General features: G+C 41.4%; 1 protein-coding gene and 1 pseudogene across 1 annotated transcript in view; one reads left to right on the top strand and one right to left on the bottom strand.

Annotated features, from left to right (window-relative positions):
• The window catches only part of LOC128877478 (uncharacterized), a 111,093-nt gene extending 90,432 nt beyond the window's left edge, over nt 1-20,661 (bottom strand). The window contains exon 1 of the mRNA XM_054124802.1: nt 19,090-20,661. Coding sequence (XP_053980777.1) covers nt 19,090-19,642 — 553 coding nt within the window. The 5' untranslated portion in view covers nt 19,643-20,661. The remainder of the gene's footprint in view (nt 1-19,089) is intronic.
• The window catches only part of LOC128877477 (uncharacterized), a 60,799-nt pseudogene continuing 60,666 nt past the window's right edge, over nt 20,547-20,679 (top strand).

The following is a 20,679-nucleotide window of genomic DNA, read 5'->3' as shown; positions in this document are numbered from 1 at the left end:
AAAACCCTGTAAAGAAGTTTCGTATGAATCTAAGATAGGCAAATATCATGTCATGTCTGAAAACCTTCACTAATCCAATACCATTGCCGCAACGAAAATACACGGAGAAATAACATTATCCCTCATTATCTTATTTCCATCAAAAAATGTCAAAATACCACACACTTTTTAACATTACCATACCACAACCCTTTCCCCAATAAACATTGATTAACGCCAAAGTGTCGTTAGATGCCAGCAGATAGCGTGCACCCAACATACAATGAGAAACACGAAAGTGTCTAGTTCCTATCATTATCCGCGACGCTGTTACGCGCGCGGCACCGCTTTGAAGTGCGGCCGGCCAGTTTTTAAATCGACGTGGTCGTTGGCAGCTAGACGAGTGTCTCGCGCCTAAGAAAAAGACCAGTGATGGGAATTGCTGCACGTCATTCCGTCATGGAAAAGCTTCGTCAAAAGAGGGACCGTTGTAAACACGTATGGCCAGAATGCACCGCGTTCTATTTTAGAAGCAAAACGCCACGCTATGAAACGAATTACCGCGGTAATGCCCCGTCGTTGAATATGGAACGGGGCGGGAAAACGAGCCGACTGGGTGAAAAATTAGCATTAAAATGCTGGAAAACGTTCTTTAAAAATATCAGCGCGATCATCAACGAGATCAACGCGGATGAATATTCATGACGCGTTCCGCGGCTATCGAAGCCGCGAGACGTGCAACTCTCACGAGCGACCGCGTCAGGAGATAGGACTCTGTGAAAAGCTCGCTCGAATCGCGTGTGAGAAAAACACGCGTTGCCTCTGGCGGCCACCCTAACGCTCGGTGAATAGAAGAGGAATAGAGGGACGGAGATGGGATCCCCTAAGAACACTCAGCTAATGGTACGGTAAGGGTACAAGCATGAACCGTGACACGCGATTCTGCGCAAATCAGACATAAGCAAATACAAAGAAACATAATACGATAACATGAAAGCAAGAAACCATTTCACCTCTGGACAAGTTGTAATTTTAGCAAAACTTCGGAGTGTTTGTGACTAAAAGGAAGCTTCGACAAGCACTCAAACTACCAAGCGGGTCAGTTTGACGCATAAACTTCAAATTATTTCTTGTTGTCAGCCAATTAACACGTTGACTGCCAGGCAAATATTCTTGAAACTTTCTGCTAAGATTAAATATTATAAACTATTGGAGATTACATTATAACTACATAGTAACTTTAGTAAAATTTATAAATTTCATTAAATTCATTTCCTTTGATAGTTGACTTTCAGAATGAATTTTTTTTAGCTGTTCAGTGAAGAGCACTGTGGGTGACATGGCGGTCAACGTGATAAGAATGGTTTTACAACAATTTTTGGGGGACAGACATGCGTTGACCTCGGTAAATAAGGTAAGTAATAAGAAAACTCAGAAATAATCATAGGAAATAGTTCATGCAAAAGTGTGTATGAGATAATATAAAAGTTTCAAACAAATATAGACGTAAAGATGAATACAAATACCAAATGTCAAGCGCAAAATGTCAAGTGTAGTTACTAAGGTGACAGAAAGAAGAAAGTAAAATAACAATAAAAGGTGCAGCTAGTTAAGCTACCAAGAGCGCAAGAAAAATATATGCTTATCTCTTTGCAGTACGTTGGTCAGCTCGCGTGACCACCCACGAAATATCCATTCCAGCACAGTGGTTAGCTTCAGTGACCACTTGCTTTGATATTTAACCACCTTTTCCCGTCAGAAAAAAAAACTGCAAAATGTATCTCGAGCACATATAATGTTCTCAGTACTCGGGAATATAAATAACCTTTGGACTATGCTCGAACGACTACCAATCGTAAGTTACCGTGATGTACGCAGAGAGATCCTAACAACGATTCTCGAGGGACCCCACACGATGCTCCGATCCCAGATGAAAGATCTTCAGGGTCACGCACCGTCTATACCCGACAGATAATCCCGGAACTAGTTAACCGAGGACTCCGAGAGAGATTGAGGATTCCGAGGTTGGTAAATGAGTTGTTGATGACATTCTATACCGAAAGTTTTCACCAAATGTCAACGTCACCGGTCTGTCGTCAATGTCTCTAATCCATTACCCGAGGAAGGCGTGTCTGCGCGCTTGATGGTCTCTTCGATAGGCGGATTGAAACGAATCGCGAAGATGACGTTCATCATCGCGTCACACGATTTTTATTATTGTAGGAATCTCTACGAAAAATAAAGTACGGAAATTTGGACCAACGATCTTCGGATCCACAGTCGGCCGCTTTTCCTACACGACCAATCCTGCACCCTACGATTCGTGTTCATGTTTGATTCATTAATCTTAGGTATGGAGGAAGCGATATTACAATGCTATCTTCAAGTATGGTAGCAGAGTGTTTGCACGCGGTAAAATCAGCTCTGGTGCACCTCAAGGTAGCATCACGCGGCTCTGCCTTTTAATATACTTTTAATATACATTCCTTGATGTTAGTTACGCCTTTGGTCTACCGCATGGTCTGTCACGTGGGGGTTTTTCACAATTTGCAGGAATTTAGTTTCTATCCATCCTCGTTCTCCAAGAAAGTCAAATACGGTAGCAGAGTCTCCAAACGCAGTAGAATTAGCTCTGGAGATTGTGAAGATCAGCTTTATCGATAAAGAAACATGGTTTAACTTTGAACGAAATAGAACTTAGCTTTACGATTCAATGGATTCTCCATTATCCATCAAGTTTATTCGCATGAAATTAAAATGGAATCTTTATAGCGTGTCATCTGAGACCACCTAGGCAATGCACATAACCCAATAATTTTACTAGCACCTTCCACAACCTTTATCCTCGTCGATAGCTCATATTTTGTCAGCGGAACTTGACCACACAAATGCTCTTAAACCGAAACTTTACCTTATTCTTGGGTACGGGGGACGCGATTCCACACTTTTACGATGGTCATTCAAATATAAACCGGAATTTTTTTACACAGCTTTATTGAGGATAAATAAAACTACAAATAGATTGCCTTATTTTTCTACGTATGTTCCTTCGACAAAAATATATGTTCTCCATCAGATAGGGAATCAGATGGAAAATAGAATTTAGCTCTCAGTTGTCCCAGTTGTCAGTTGCGCACGGTACAGTTAAACTTGTGAATCGCTTTTAAGGAGAAGGAGAGGCTTATATCGCGACCTGTAACGAAATATGGGTCCATCGCGATACTTGGCGATTTTGGAGGCAAGCAACGGCTCTAAACAAGAACATAGTTATGGATAGCGATAAGAGTCGGTCTCGGGGTACGGCCGCAATCGGAGCAGTTTTCCGGAGTGTGGGAAAGGTGGAGGTATGCAGGGAGATGTTAGGCAGATGAAGCGGTAAATGAAAGACGCTGGGTAGAGCCAATTTAACGATGTCTGGCAGAAATGAGGAAGGAAATATAGCGTGGGTGCACGGCGAAGCGCGAGTACGTGCCATTATAGGTTTCATTACGAGAAGTGCATTTCCTTTTCCGATCCGCAAGGTCGTGCGTGCACCTCTTCGCACGCCGATGCCTGCGCTTCGACGCATTCGTCATCGCGGCGAGAGAGATCGTATCGATCCGAGTCGTGGGACAGGATAACGATGCGACTCGTAATTTGCATGTCCCGACCGATGCCACAGGTAACGAAGAGTTATGGACGCGGCCAGGCGCAGCTTTTCGAAGGAAAAACACTCGAGGCTCGAGGAGATTGCGATCGGTTGTGGAACGTTTGACGTCTCGTGATATGCCTAACCGACGCGATCCCACAATGATTCGAGGTGGCAGGTGCTTGGACACGCGCTAGAAGACACTAGGTAAAAGAGCTATGGGTTTTGGATGGGTCTTTGTAACTCTGAAGAGAAGAGTCCCAGATTAGTGGGTAGTTTGTGTGAGGCAATGTGGAACTTAGCGAGTATAATAGAATCGTAATTACTAGTTACGTTGGACAGATGGTACTGTGAGAAACAGGTAAGTTGGTGTGAGAATTCGACCTTGGACCTTTACGAAGAGTAAAAGGAATATGTTGGTATTATTATTTGACGTTATTTTATCCTCGTGTCTCAGATATTCTCATAGGTAACTAAGCCTTGTCGTTAACATCCTAATTGTATCGATTGTTAGAGGATAGTTAGAGTATCCCACAGAGTAGATCGCTATCTCTCGTGGGAATTAACAATAAACATTTCAAATCGTATCTTTCATTGATGAAACTGTGAAAACCTTCGCGAGATTCCTGCGACTTTCACAATCTGGATTTCTGTAGTCTGTCAGAAGCTTTCAGACATAAGCGGTCCTTTTTTAAAAACAATCTTACACGTGTGTATTTAAAGACTCGCCAGTAGCAACGTGTGTAGAATTAAGATTAAATAGAAAGTGGTACTTTGGCCACGCCAAAGATGTCTAAGTCACTTGATATTGCTCCTAGAGATATACCTGAACTCGCAGATCTAAAAGAAACCAGCTCAATTAACAATATCAGACCTGATTTATTTTTTCTTTTTCGTTTCAATGTAATTTAATTAAGGTTAACTTGGGCTAAAATAAGTATGGATGGAATTTTAACAAAAATTCTAATAGTGTAATTTTTGAAGCAAACTAGTCTTTTCCATTCGTCCTAAACGATAGCGTCATAAATTTTTTAATTTTTTGTCCCTAATTATAGAAGCCATGGTTAAATCTATCAGAACTTTAAAATCTAAATTGTCTTTTTGAAGCTAGTATTGCACCTCTAGAAACCCATCAGCTCCGAACGCGTACAGAGTCACGATCAAGTACAAATTGGATACCCATAAAATCGCAAGTCATTTGGTATTGCGCTCAGAGACACGCCTAAACGCAATCCTGAAGTAGGCCCAGCCAATGGACCGGGTGTCCACGCACGTGCAGAGACGAGGAAGCGTGAAAACCCGAGGCACGTGGCCAGAAACCCTTCGGCTGAATGTTTAAAGAAAGACGCAGGAAAGTCGGTCGCGTGTCGCCGCTCTGCGGTGATTTGTCGACGGTTCTGAGATCGCGTCTTGGCGTGGCTGCACGTGCACGTACGCACGCACACGTACGCAGCACGCGAAAAGGTGGCCCTACGAGCTAGGGCAAAAGGGTTAGCGCAGTATACCTGGCCGCGTCGGGTCTCCACCGCTGAAAGAAGTACAGAAGAAGATAAAGGAGAGATAAAAAAAGAAAAGGTGGTAGGCGGAGAAGGAGAAAAGAGAACCGCCACGTGACCCCTGCGCGGTCCTCCATACCTTATTGGAATCCTTCTGGCCCAACCTGACCTATCCAAGGTGAGATTTATCCGGCGGCTTTACCTGCCACCAGCTATATAGGTACCTTCCTTACTGTCTGCGTCTACCTACAGGGAATCCCCGCATTCCCATTCTCATTCCCCATTCCCGTCAACCGGCCCTCCCACCCATTGCGGGTCATGTATCCTAGGCCTTCTCGAGCGTGCCCTGGCCATGTAACAGGTGAGATTTTTGGAGCGTCGGGCATCCAGAGTTCCTCCTTCCAGGATGTCCTAGCAAGACACCACTTGTGTTGTAGTACTAATTGTTTTGGATTATTTCAAGTTCAGCGTTAGTGGCTAAAGGGTGGAGTGTGACGTTTGGGATTGAATCTTTCAGAACTGATAATTAGACATGTGTACTTGGTATTTTGAAGTGAGTCATTTTGTGGTGTGTAGGATACACTGAGTTGCTTTGAAGCTATTTTCGCGAGATATCATCTACATTTGGTACTGTTTAGTTTGAACCATTCCTTAATAGCTCAGATTAACTATTTGAGGGGTTCAATTATAAAATAAAAATAAAATTCAAGCTGTACAGAAGAGCAGACTTGTATACATTTCTAATTCTATTTATTGTCCTTTCAGCATTAATTCATAGTATTGCCACATGAATGAAAACTTTCAATAAAATAATCAATCTAAACAAAATGTGGGATAGTTTTTGATCTCTCAACTTTAAAGAGTTAACGTTTCCAATTAACTCAGAGTCACCTCAAAATTGAACTTTGAGGCTATTCTCACAGAACATATTTCGTATTCTGGCACTAAACATACGTAACAATAAAAAAATTACTCAGATCATCGTTCGCAATCCAGAAAATGGCCAGTAATAAACAAAACTCATGTACTTATTACAAATCTAGTAATACTTCAAGCTATTCCCACAGATATCTTCTCCCCAGTCAACACTCATCAACTGCCTCTGATTAGCATTTTATTTGCTCCATAGACTGCCAATAGCTCAGTGGTCGTTCAAAATCCACAACAGAATAACTTACGCGAAAAAAGTGAAAAGACCCTAGCGAACCGTCTGGCACTTAATCTCGCATTGTTTCGTTTTCGCGACACGTCCCACGACGAGTTTCAATTTCCAAATGCAAATCTGCCACTGTTCGTCGCTCATTACCAATGAAACTTGCCACCTACGAGTCACGTGCCCACGAGCTTGTCCGGAGAAACCAACATGTGTGTCCAAGCATAATGGGCGGGAGGATTCGGTGGACTAGCCCGGAGCGTTTCGAGCAGGTTCCGGCCGGCCTTAATTCGAAAGCCGAGTAGGCTATAATCGGAAACCCGCTGGACAATGCAAGTGTGAAGACACCGCGCGGTCCTGCTGTGATGTAACAGAAAAACGGCAATGCCACTTCCGGTTTGGCCCTAAACCCATCAGATTTTTCGCTAGAAGCATCTACTTAATGTATAACCGAGGGGAAGTGTTGCTGTTTGATATGTTTTGTAGAAGTTTCTATGTTTGGACGTGTGTATTTGATGTGGTTGTTTGCTTTGAATCTCAGAAGAGCTATTCAGATCTTAGTTTTTGCATATGATGGCGTATACGTCTTAATTATGTAACACCTCTGATAACCAATAACAATATTGATAACGGTTGGCAGCACCATCAACCTAAAATATCAAAGTAAATGCCTTGCAAGTTGTCTGTAGATAAAAAATTCGGTCCATAGAGGGTTAAATTATATTTGACATTATAATAGTATATGGAAATAGTAAGAAAATTAATGTACAAATTTGATTTTAATATTATTGTACACGTAATCATAAAGAGAGGAATCACTATATTGCAATCTATAATGTCGAATATATTTGTACAAACTGCCTATCAGACAATAAATTTTGAACACCTACATGTCATTCCGTTTTTCAAAAAAACTCTGCATCCGTGAATGTATGTGTAACTGTGTATGTATGCGTACATTTTGGACTCTGTTTTGTTTTAATTATGTCTCACAAGGAAATACCGGTGACTCTTACACTCTGGTTTTCATGAAACTTTCTACACTCGTTTGCGGGACCTTCCTATGAATTACACTATCTTCAGTTTGTGCCACTTTTACGTTTAAAGGGAGAAACTACCGCTTTTGTCCAAGCCGGCCCGTTTACTTATGCGCTTATAGGGTGATATAAAGGCCAACTCTGTTATTTACGTGAATTGCTCATTCGATATTCATATCTTCAGTCAACGAGAGGGGCAATGGAGTCGTGGAGTATCACGCAAACAATTAGTTAAATGAATTATGCAAATGACGGAGTTAACCTTTATATCTCCTATAGACCTTCGATAATAAAGTTATTGCCTCGGTAGAAGACAGAAGAATCATCGTCCCGCAATACGAATAGGAACCTACAATGAATGTCGTGATCAAGTTAAGAATTAGTTCCTTATAAAATGTCGTGTGTTACGTTTTTAATTTTGATCAATTGAAAGTGTATTTGCTTTTAATTTATGTAAATATGGATATTATGTAAGTAGTTTCTCTCTTGAAAGTGGTATAGACTGAAGATGGTGTAATTCATAGAAAGGTCCCACAAACAAGTGCACAAAGTTTCATCAAAATCGGAGTATAACAGTCATCGGTGTTTCCTTGTCAGTCGTTTACAAGGCGATTCGAATGCGCGATAATTATCAGTGAAAATCAACGCGCAATTAAGTTAATTCGATTATATTAATAAGCAGAAGTTTCCACGAGTAAATACGGTCAGTGAGAAAAATCCACGTACACTGTCCTTACAGTTCTTCCTAAACAAACACTCCTCTACATATCCTTCTGAATGCTATAAGCTACCATTCCAGCAAAAATAAGTAACCAACAAATGAATGAATCTCCAATGGAAACTTGACAAAAATTATATATCAGAAAAGACGAAACGAAGCAGCTCTGTTGTAAGCAACATAACTTTGGTTGTAAATAAAGTCAGCTGAAACCGCGTGTGGATCATCGTCGCTATCACTCGCGATGATATCTCGATTCGATTCGAAACAAAAACACCGAAAAAAACGTATAAATGCTTGATCGTTCCGAGAAAAGAGCAAACCTCTGTTTACTTTCGCAATCTCGATTCAATTAGCCCGTGGAATTCTCGCGAGCGCGCGTCGAATCGCTCGTATCCGTTAGGAGTTAGACACTTCCTCGGATTTTTAGCGCAATATCGCCACGTACACTCCCGGAAATACCCAAATAGGTTGGCGCATTATTCATTCGAGTTTGCGTTAGCCTACGAAATTTACACGAACGTGAAACGCGTGTTGGCCGAGCCGGGACGCTGGTTTCCGGTCGTCGTCGTTTTTCTCGTTCCACCTCTCGACGGAACACATCGTCCTTTTATCTCCAGGCTGAGCCAAGCCTTCATTTCTCAAGTGACGCGCAAGATTGCCGATCGATAAAAGACCGTTTCACTCGGCTCGATAGCGACGCGAATCGCAAAAATAAATATATATTATTCAAGCAAGAATAATCCAGCACGGTAGTGTTAACGAACGAACACTTTTTATACATAGATGCTGGGAACCTCATCCACGTGCTCGAAATCAGGTTGAATTTGCACGTTTCCTTAATAATACTCGTATGCGGTAGGAGACAGGTGTCTTCGTTGCAGGAAATCATTCTGAATTAAACTATAAGCATCTTGAGGCGTGGCAGCACCGAAGGATTAGGATTCTGAATGTTGTCCTGTGTATAATTTTATTTGGAGCATTTTGTGCAGGTAGCTGTAGAATTTTATATTTATTATAGTCTGTAGAAACTGTTAAAACAAGTATTATTGAAATAAATCTGTTGGAAACATATTGCTCTAAATAAAAGGATCGAAGCTGTCGTGATACCATGAAGATTTAATGACGGATTTAAAGGGTAGTATGTCTGGATAAGGATGAACGAAATACTGTATGTTTAGTACAGCAATGTTAATATCAAATGTCCACTGTGTACAATATAAGTTGTCTAAATATTAAATACCGAACTCTAAGGATTAAACCATTTTGAACAATGTAATTTCAGAATTACCTTCTCAAGTGATTCTATGTATTACTCTCAAGTCCTACTTCTCAGAGAAATATCCAGCACATTGATCATTTCTACACGCTATAGAAGTTAAACAATCCGCAGAGATATTACTTTAATTTCTACTAAATTAAACTCATGCTCTACTAAATACTTTAAGTGGAACATTGAATCCCTTGACGCGCGTGCATTGTAGATTTCAGAAATTCGACGGCTAAGCAGAATTCTCGTAATATAAAGGTACGAAAGCTTTCGCGAAAGCGAATAGTCTTCGTAAAAAGGAGCCAAGAAAGTTTTAAGCGAACGAAGAAAGGAGAAAACTCCTAAAGTCTCGAAGCATTTTAATATTTTCTGCTCCTAAACTGTTAGAACACATAACACTTTAAGAAATGGCTACCCAAGTTGCAGGTAAAAATAATCGATTCTTTCTTTTTCCACTTTTTGAAGATTCGGGACTTGGAAGCATCATCTCGGGAAGACTATAACGAAATTAGAAAAATTGAAACCATTCTCCATGAAACCATCGAAAGTTGTCATACGTATAAAATATTATCTTCGCTACAACAATTAGATATCTATAAGAATTTTGTTTACTGCTTCCTTTGTTACGGAGATAATATTTTTATGAGAATAACAATTATGACGTCAATCGTGGACATAATCTATTTATACGCATCCTATGCGAGGATATATTGTGTACATGAACAAAGTCAACTATATATATATTTTTAAAATCATTCAGCTTGACAAAACATAAATTAATATACCCACAACGTTTCAAACTAACATGTCCAATGCTTTTCTCAATAAAAAATCTCGAAAATCATAAAATTATTAAATCTGGCCTCAACATTTTTCAGAAGCTCCTATTTCAACAAATCTTGGAAACAAACTGTATTCGCATTGCGAACATTAAAAGATGCCAAAGTGTAAGGAATATAATCAACAATTTTCAGTAAAAATTTCAAGCTATTCGCGCTTACAGTTTCCTTGCAGAAAATTCTAGGAAGAACAACTTTTTTTGCGGATGAAGATGCCCCTTTAGGGAAGAAGGAAGGAAAGTCCTGCAGGATCTCCAAGTTTGTTCGAGGGAAACGACTTCGTGGAAGTGTCGTCGACGCACGAAACTCGAAGATCATCGAAGATCATGGTCGCAGGTACGAGAAAGAGCAGGTGTATAGCGAGTACTCTCTCGAATCGGAGTCGCCTAATTTTCCGCACGCGAGTGATCCGACGGCGAGAGAGCTTCGACTCCCTTTCCTGCGAGATCTCGCTAACGAACGGTCGATTGCACCCCTCCTTCTAATAATTGCGCCTCGTTAAAAAGGGATTCTACTACCAAACGCAAATGGAATTGATGCTTCGACCGTCGAGATTATTCATTTATTTATACGCGGAATAGTTCTCGTGGAAGGAACGGTACAAAATACAGTTATGGTCGGTGATAGATTGTGATTAAGAGTGAGGTGAGTCAGAGATTAAACAAAAACTTAGAATCGTTAAAGGAAAAGAAGAGGTGAAATGAGATGTTGCTACTTTGTGTCTTGGAAACATTGCACGAACAGAGTAGAAGTATTTGAACGGTCTAAAAATATTTAATATGTACTTGAAGATTAGGTTGGTGGACCGATTAATTGCGAGCCCACGTCGATTCAGCTGCGCTGAAATAAGACCTGCACGAGCACGCGTCAATTTTTTATTCTGTTTTTTATTCGCTAATCTGTTGTTATAAAAAAGCCACATGAATGTTGCAATGAACATGAGTTAAAGGCCGAAAGAGTCACTCCTTCGTCCACTCGAACACTACTAATTAAAAAAAAAAGACATGCAACATTAGAATTGGGAGCCAAGTAATTTCAAAAGACCTGATTCATGATCCCTGTCGTCGATCGAGACGGAAGCGCCATCATAGATTGATTAAACTACAGATTAGCGACGGTTCAGCGACGATAAGCGACGGATCATCGACTAAACTGTTAAAGGGCAGAAAAAACTGGTATCGAAGCGACGTGCTTTACTCGCCGTAGAATATTATCATAATTAATTGCACGTGGCCGTAGCAGGGCAGTATATAATTAGCAGAAATCGTGAGATTATCGATCCGATCGACGATCATTATCTCGTCTCGAGTTCTACGGCTCTACGGGTCGGTGGGACGAGAACATTTATCGGTTCTCTCGAGAAAAAGAACCGAGTATCTTTCAGCGGCTAGTTTCAAACAAGAGCGCGCCTGACCGGGCCATGTCGTGTGGCTATTCGAACAAAGGAGAGTTTACAAAGCCAGAAAAAAGAGCGATTCTAGGTAAAACAAAGGCGAAAGATCGGCACGTACCGGGACACGTCGCGGATGAAATCAATATGGAGAGCGTAGCCAAGAAAATTATTGTTATCGAGCCACGTCCCAGGGACCGTCCAGTGTGCGAAACGTCATTTCCAACAACGGCTAACCGACGCGCGATAGAGATTGCGTCGGGCATAGAATCTAATTATGTGATAAACATTGTTGCGCGATACACCTGCTCGTAAATAACATAGAATCAAACACGTATCACGTTACACCGTAATACACTAGGGCCCCGGCGAAGAAACAGGTCCCTGGGCCCCGCAATCGGCCATCTCCGATATGAGCCTGCCCCGTCCTGCGCGTGTTCCTTGCCAGGATTAATTATATTCTCCCATACTGAACATATATTAACACGACGAAAAGGAGGCACCACTCCGCGTGGCGAGGCTCAAAAGTTCCCAATCCAACCGTCAAAGTGTAAATTCAAGAGCGTTCGTGATCTGTGCAATATTTTACTCCTTTCTGCTCATCGATCAATTATGGAGACGTTATTCTGAAAATTAGTGTAATCTTGAGATATCCTTTTGTAGATATACACTTGATGTATTGGACGTGAGAGAAAGGTAATTATCGGGTGACGTTTTTTAGAGCGTTTCGTTAGAAATGTTTGAACCCTTTCAGACCTGAATTACTTTTTTTTTTTTTCTTGTACTAATGTAATTCAATGTTTAGGGTTAACTTGGACTGAAATTAGTATGGAAGAAATAAAAAAGAAATGGTAGTGTAGTTTTCGAGGAAAACCGATCTTTTTCATGTGCACAAATAAGAGCATTCGACCTAAGCAATAGTTTAGGATCTGGTAATTTTGTGTCCTGAATTGTGGACGCCAGGTGTGAAAGGGTTAGGCCATTTGTGAAACATGAAAATTTTGAAAATTATGAAATTTTATATACCGGCAAAGAGTGATGTAGTTTGCGAGGAATTTACATACCGTAAGATTATGATAGTTTACGAAAATAGGGATGTAAAATAATAAATTGATGACCGAAGATATGAATATCTAATGAGCGTTTTATGTAAATAACAGAGTTGACCTTTGTATCTTCTGTAGACCTCCGATAAAAAAGTATTGCCCCTGTAGATCTGTAACTTCCCTTCGACAAAGTTCAACGCAGTTCAACAAAGTGGATGCCTGGTTGTTGCGTGAATTGTCTGATGGAATACGAGGGGGGTAACGGATCGCGCAATATCACGCAAATAATTAGGTGAATGAATTATGCAAATGACAGAGTTGACCTTTATATCTCCTGTGGACCTCCGATAAAAAAGTTATTGCCTCGGTAGAAGATAGATAGAAGAATCATTGTTCCGGAATACGAATAGGAACCTGCATCGAATGTGTTTTGTGGAACCTGGTGTTGTTTACTTCTTGCGTTTTTAAAAGGCAACCGTGTGTTGCATTTAATTTCGATTAAGTTGCAAGTAGATATGTTTTTAATTTATGTTAGTATGGGAATGTAAATATAAAAAAGATTGAAAGTAAAGATCCGCAGTCTAGTTGTAAGGCATTTGTGAAACATGGACATTTTGAAAATTATTAAATTTCATATAGTGTGTGCAGCAAAAGGTGGTCAAAATAATTACTTGGATAACTCAAGCGCAAACTGGGGCAATTTCTTTAGTTTTACGATTCAGTCAAAGTTGCTGGCCTTATACAAGAAACAAGAAATGAAGAACAAATATTAAATCTGCAGTAGGTTATCAAGATTTCCTTTCTCTTCGTCGATTTAAAACTTTGTGCCCTGAGGATTGAATTTCAATTTTGGAAACAAGTAATGATTGCTCGGATCTAAATCTGTGCAATATTTTATTGTTGCCTACGCAACACAAACCCGAGTCGGAGCCTTAAAAGTTTCCAAAACCAAACAAAAGAACAAATTGCAAATACACGATCCTGTTTCCAATACGAAACCTTTAACAGCCACAAATTCTTTTAATTTGAAACTGAAAATAAATGAAAACTGAAAATACAAATTGCGATGGAAGTCGCGGGAAAAATGATGCTACTGTCGACAGGTGAATGAAAAGCTGGAAAAATTGGTGATTGAAAGTTCCTAAATGAAAACCACTACGTTAACGTTGCGCAAGAGGCGACATTATCTGGAGCACTCTACGATTTCACTTCGAAAAATGGATTTTTCGTCGTATCGCATCGAAAATAACCGCGCGATCACGCGCTTACGTGGAATATTTATTCAAACAAGCCTTAGAGCTAAGACCTTATCGACAGATACGATATCGGCCAACTTTTTCTTCGCTTGGACTACACGGCCGTTTTATTTGCCGTTGTATTTTTGAATATTAGTGCAATTACGTAGACACGATGCGCGTCGATAGCAAGTCCACGACCACGGTAATTGCACGCCGATTAATCGTAATGTACGGCTTTATCGATGATACGAAATCGATGATAATTTTTCCGTATTTACTTTCCACGGATTGTCGCCGATTATCGCGCAACTACTCGAAGATCGATTACTATTTTAACGCGTATCATCATGAAGAATTTGCCTCGCAACGATGACTATTAGCAAAAAGAAAACGACAAGTATATTATAGGTATTGAATATTATGTGCAAGTCAGGGATACTTTTCGAGAGATTTAATCCAATTGCTTCGTGTTTACATTGGTGGACTACGGAGTAGAGATTTCAATAGTTATATTATAATGAAAATATACTCTGAAGCACACTTACTTACGAAACGTTTTCATCTTTACGAGAGCGCCTTGGAATTTGAAAAATATGTTGGTGTAGCGGTAGAGCAATGATATTAGAGAAAACTCGGAAAATATGGGTGAGGCTATCTTAATATAAGAATAATGTTGACACAGTTATTCAAATAAAAACTATCGTGTAAGCAAATAAGGCTCAATATTTATTTATGCATTCCATATGCGCAATTTACTTTGGCATTCCACCTCGCTATGCAAATAATTAAAATGAATGGAATGCATTTTTTAGACAAAAAAAGTATTGAAATGACTCTCAATTTGTATAAAAATTTCCTTTCATGAAGGTATTTTCTCATGCAAAAGTCTCAATAAAATGCCAAATTTTTGTACAAATCGAGAATTTCAATCATAAATATTTCGATTAATAATGTCGAAGTATACAAAAACTGAAATTGGTTTCAATCTATCCATCGTTTAAAGACAATAGTAAAACATATCACGCACGTAAAATGCATAAAACTTAATTATAATCCCTACAGATCTTGATGATAACTCGAAAGTCGCGAGTCGAAACGTGATAGTGTTCGTTTCGAAGCTATCAAACGAATCGAAACATTAATTATTATTTTACACTTACTTACAACTTTATCGATGCGATTATTGGTACTTTTTTTTCACTGCCACGAAGCGCATTACGAGCTTATCAGGCTATTCCGTAGCGTTGTTTGCATTGCATTTTATTGAAACTAATAAAGACCCGGCTGTTTAGAATCAGATAATGGCGTCGCGGTATCGTTTTAATTACGGTCATTCTTATTTTCGCGGTATCGCGGCTCGCGACGCCCCAGCACACATTATATACCGCGATAATAAACACGACAGATAACTCGACGCATCGACAAGATATAAATACAATAATATTTAGTTTTTACGGAACAATCAGCGATTTATCGGGGAGAAATCGCACCAGTCGCGTTTTTCCAACCTGCCGTGCCGTGCTCGTTGCTACATCGATGCGTCGGATTGACGGGGATTCGACTAATGCATGCTTTTCATACGTTCACTGCGTGGCTGTCCACGTGTCCGCCATCCCAGCCATGATCCAGGTGAATTAAAAATTTGTTTAAAACCGTCTGATACGCGTCGCGACATTATTAACCCTCTTTGGCGCGAATTATATTCGCCTTTTGGAGAAAATTCCACGGTAGGACCATTTATAATATTAATTCTGGAATATAGGTCGAAAGGTAAAGTTTAATTAACACAAATTTTCATGTTTATCCACTCTGGAGTGAGAAATTGCAAAGTGGTTGTTGCAAACAGAGTGTAGGGCATATTATTGCTTCAGAAAAACAATTGTTATATATTGATGATAGGATGAAATGAAAATTTTGTTTTAAATTACAATGTTTCACTCGCGCGCTTGTTTTCTTGAATTTTTTTTTATATAGAAACCGAGGAACGTATAAATACAAAATTCACTAGTTACTCATATTTATATATAATTCAAGTAACTATACGAATTTTGCAATCCATCTATGTTTTAGCTAGAATAACTATGAGAACTTGTTTCCTATTTGAATGTCCTATACTTCTTACGTCTGAAATTTAATATCGCATAAGATCTTAACAACCATATTTGTTCTATGGACCCCCATCGTCTTATCTATCAAAAATCTAATCCGAAAACTAAGCTCTAAAAATCACTAAGAAAATCCACTGTCGAATATGACTCGAACAATTAATAAATCTCAAATTACTGACACACTTTGATCGACTGAAACGCAGATACGATAGGGACTGATTTTTTAGATAAGCCGCGATCATGAAGAGCGGCGCTCAATTAACGCACAACCGCTATTCCTTTCCACTGGATACCCCTCTTATCAGACCAGTTACCGATAACAGCCTAACACGTACCGATTCGATAGAAAATGAATTTGTCACTAGCATGGTGATTACAAAAACACGATGAAATCATTTTTCAAGACTAATTTTTGGGGAAAAGTGGGGTTCGTGTTACTTCACGAATTCTACATGAGACAGCACAATTTCTGGACAATCTATTTTGTGAAAAATACACAAAAAAATGTAAATCGATTATTTTGCCTACATTCTTTTCAGTAAATTAAAAAAAAACTTGTAGAATAATGAATAGATTGATCAAAGATTGATGACTTTTTAACATTGTGCGATCCTGGTTCGTAAGAATAAATTTGTACAATTTATTGTAAGCTTGAAAATTTGTTCATAACCTTCAGTTTTCCTAAAAAAGTTGATTACATGAGATTGTATTCTGCATGTGGTTCGTACAAAAATTGCATAAACTTGTTCTCCAACTTATAAAATAATCTTCTAATCTAAAAACAGAATATTTAATAAAAAAGAGAGAAAGTTTAAAATCCAAAGGGAGCTCGAGCTTCCCCTTTTTTGTGCCACTATAAACATTCCATTTAATTATTTCCAACAAACTGCATAATTCCCCCACGTTTATTACAGAAGCACAAAATTAATAACCCCCCTCAGAAGATTACCACCTGCCGGTTCCACAATCACAATAAATCGCTTTTTTGTCTATGCTAGGCTAATTCCCATTCTCCCAAGTACACATGTTTTTCGCGCGAGTTTGCAAAACGGAACGATGCGCGAATTTATCCACGAGGAATCCCCTTATCGCGACGCGGATCGCGAGCAGCGAGGATGGCGTAGCGAAACGAACGTCTTTTAAAAGGGAACTCGGGGCTTCCCATCGTAAAACGCGTGACTGCAATTGGCATACGTTTTGCGTACGGAACGCAACGTCGAAAGATCCGACTCGTTTCAGGTACATAGGTATAACCGCGTTCTCGCGATCACGGGGTTGCATGCGTTTAGCACAATGGAACGAGTGCACAATGCAACCATTTTGGGACAACAAAAGCCACGGCAAGGTTGCGCGGGGGTGTCGAATGCGCCAAGGGAGGGCCTCGCCATTGACAGCTGACGGATCGAACGCACTCGCCACGTTTCTCCCCCGAAAAACGCACGGGATATATCGTTTCGTGTTTCCTAGCGAACCGGCATGACGCACGTTCGTTTGTTTCTCGATCTCCGGTTTCGTTACTGAGCCAACTTTTCGGGAAACACGGACAGAGAACGTTTAAAAGGTTGGTAATCGCGCGCTCCAACCCCCTGCGAGTTAATGTATTCTTGGGAAAGTAGTGCGACGCTGCTCCGAAAATGGAGTTCCGGACTCCTCTGACTTGTTTACATAAAGTAATCGGGGAAATATGTAACAGTGGGTTGCGTGAATTTTTGCTAGGGGTTTGAGCAGTGTTCCGTTCCATAGAAATTATTATTGATACGGGTTAGTGGAGGAATTTCCGGTTTGAAGTCATAGAAAAGTAATTTTCCATATTGGAGTAACTTTAAGTTACAGTTTTCTGCTCCAGAGAAACTATCATTGTTACTAGAGGTTAATGCGTGCATTGCCACTGGAAAAGCTATTGTTTTTTTAAATTGGAGTGACTTCTGCTGAGTTTCTGAAGACAGTACACTGCTCCAAAAATGAAATCTTCGACTTTCCGTAACTTGTTTACATAAAATGCTCGCGTGAATTTCTAGCAGTGATCTGAGACAGTGTCCTGTTTCACAGAAATTATAATTCGTACCGGTTAATACGTAGATTGTCGTACGAAAGTCTTGGAACAGTTTTCCACATTCGAAGTGACTTCTATCGAGGTTTTGTATTTTGTTCTCTTAATCGCGAATTGATGTATTCTTGGAAGGACGTTGTCTCTGACATTTCTCCGAAAATGGAGCGTCGACTTGTCTGGCTTGTTTACATGAAGAAGTCGTGGAAGTACGTGACAGTAATTCACCTTGGCTGAGACAATGTTCGGATCCAAAGAAATTATTGACGGGGAACGTAAACGCGTACATTAACGCTCGAAATTCACAGAATAGCTACTTTTTTTGGCAGTGGGGTGACTGGCGTTGTATCGGAAAGGCAATATCTCTAACGCTTCTCCGATAATGGCGTCGTTGACTAGCTCAACTTGTTTACATAAAGGAGTCGCGGAAGTGCAGGATAGAATTTTACATGGATTTAGAGTAGTTGTCCGAGACAATGTTCAATACCATAAGAAAGTCTAAATCCTCAACCTAATCTCCATTACAATGGATTTAAGTACGTAATCCAACCTGATGGTCATTACAAGTTACCTATTGTCATTCTTCAAAGAGATTATGACTGTATTTGGAAATTATTAGGTGTAGGAATTGATTCCATGTCTTTACATTCGCTCATTTATGGCTGTAGTTTAAATAGAAACATTTACTCGCGGATGAAACACAGCTAACTTCGACATTTTCTTTTTACATACTCTCTTGAGACACGTGAGTAAAGGAAGATCAAAAGACACAGAATTAATTTTTCCACCTAATACATCTTTGAACACTCCAAAAAAAAAAACGGACTAAGCATCGAAAATACGAGAAATACTATTCAAGTTCCGTTATCACCTTCTGCACTACATCGAGTCATCGAGCGACAAATCCGCGTCGCTCTTCCAAAAACTTCAACCAGCTTATCGCCAAATCCAAGTCATACATCAATAAACAATAAAGCCGAGTTCCAAGACTCGAAGCGACTTAGTTTCAATTCCTCGATCCGCGCGCTACGTCATCCTAACTAATTATCCGCGCTAGTTGCGCAAATACCGTCGATTCCGCGAGAAATCCGAACGAACGCGTCCGTGACGATAAGGAGATAATTTGCATGCGAGACTCACCGTTCTCGGTGCCGCGAAGAGGTCCCGAAGGGCTGCCACCGGTGGAGACTCCTTCGTCCTCGCTGCTGCTGCTGCTACCCTCGCTGGGGCTGTAGCTTCTCCTGCTACCGGCGCCCCGTGCGATCTTCTGCACACCCGTGCCGTTGTTGTTGTCGTGCATCCTGCTCTGGAGCCTCTCGTGGATAGTCCTTACGCGCGAGTGCAGCCTCTGCTGCTGAAGAGAACCGACCGAAAAGTCCAGCGGTTGATCGATCTCCGATTGGATCTGCGACGACTGTCTTTGCACCTGTCCACACACGGAACCGGCTACCAGACTTTGCTGGCCGATGGGCGACACTTGCTGTTGCTCCTGATGGACACTGCTGGGCGGACTCCACCATTGGTGTCCACCCTGGATGGATCTCCATGCCTCGATCGTATTATTGTTCGTCGGGCTGGTCTGTTTCTGTTTGTGCTGCTGCATCTGCTGTTGAGACTGATGCTGCTGCTGGGCCATCGCAACCTCCACCAGGTTGTTGTTCTCCAGCAGATGCATGCTGGGGGTCTGCGTCATCGGCGACGGCAAAACGAAAGGGGAGGCCCCCACCGAGGGTGGGCTGGGCTCCTGGCGTTGTCGTTGACTGGAATGATGATGCTGCTGTCTATGTTGCTGATGTTGTTGTTGTTGTTGTTGTGACTGCTGTTGGTGATGATGATGCGAGCTCGATGGCACGACAACCGGAGGCGGAATCTGCCGGACGGTACGCGTTGCCTCGGCGACCCACCGGCGCACCGCCTCGCTGTCGAGGCCCGCCAGCCCTGCGGACTTGGTTTTCGACTGACCTCCGGGCGATGATAAACCCTTGTCGGATATCAGGCCGGGTAGCGCGAGGACCCCGGTGCCCGCCACCGCGACCCTGGGTCCCGAAACGCCCCCGTAAGCAGCCAACGCCGCGAGATCCAACGTGGTCGACTGCTGGGTTCCTTTATCACTAACGAATCCTCGTTGCCGGAAGTTCCTCACCGACCACGAGTCGACTTCACGGCGTGTCTATCGCTCCGACATCCGCGAAACGTCCTTACTTAGAATCGATCCTGTTCCTACTATCCTCGGGTATCCACGGTATATTACAACACTACACTGATAACGCGCACAGATACCTCCGGACACGAGTGTATCCCAGTCAAGCACGGTCACCTAGGCACTGGTAACTACCCCTCGAGTTCGTTAACACCGCGGTTATCGTCGCTGCTATCGCGATGGTTGCGGCTCTCTTCACCTGTCATTCAACCACACGGGAGCCACGATCGTCACCCAGTCCCGCGAGTATTCAAAATCCCCGTCAGTGATCCTCTCTCACGGATGTCATCGACGCAGCGTCACCCATCGGTGAACTCGCGAACAGTCTCCGTGATCACCGTCACGGCGCGCGCGAACATGTTTCGAACGACGGAACTGTCAAAGTCGGGGCATCCCCATGGAGAACTGTCACGGTACGCACTCACTCTCGTATCACACGGGGTACCACCGAACGACACGTGCGGTGACCGTATCGTCGCGTCATAAGTCGACACTGGAGCGTGGTCGTGTCGCCAAACCGCGGGCGAAAA

This window comes from Hylaeus volcanicus, chromosome 5 (genome assembly GCF_026283585.1).
Source record: "Hylaeus volcanicus isolate JK05 chromosome 5, UHH_iyHylVolc1.0_haploid, whole genome shotgun sequence".
NCBI lineage: Eukaryota > Metazoa > Arthropoda > Insecta > Hymenoptera > Colletidae > Hylaeus > Hylaeus volcanicus.
The sequence above is the reverse complement of the archived record's forward strand: the minus strand, read 5'-3'. Positions and strand labels throughout refer to the sequence as shown.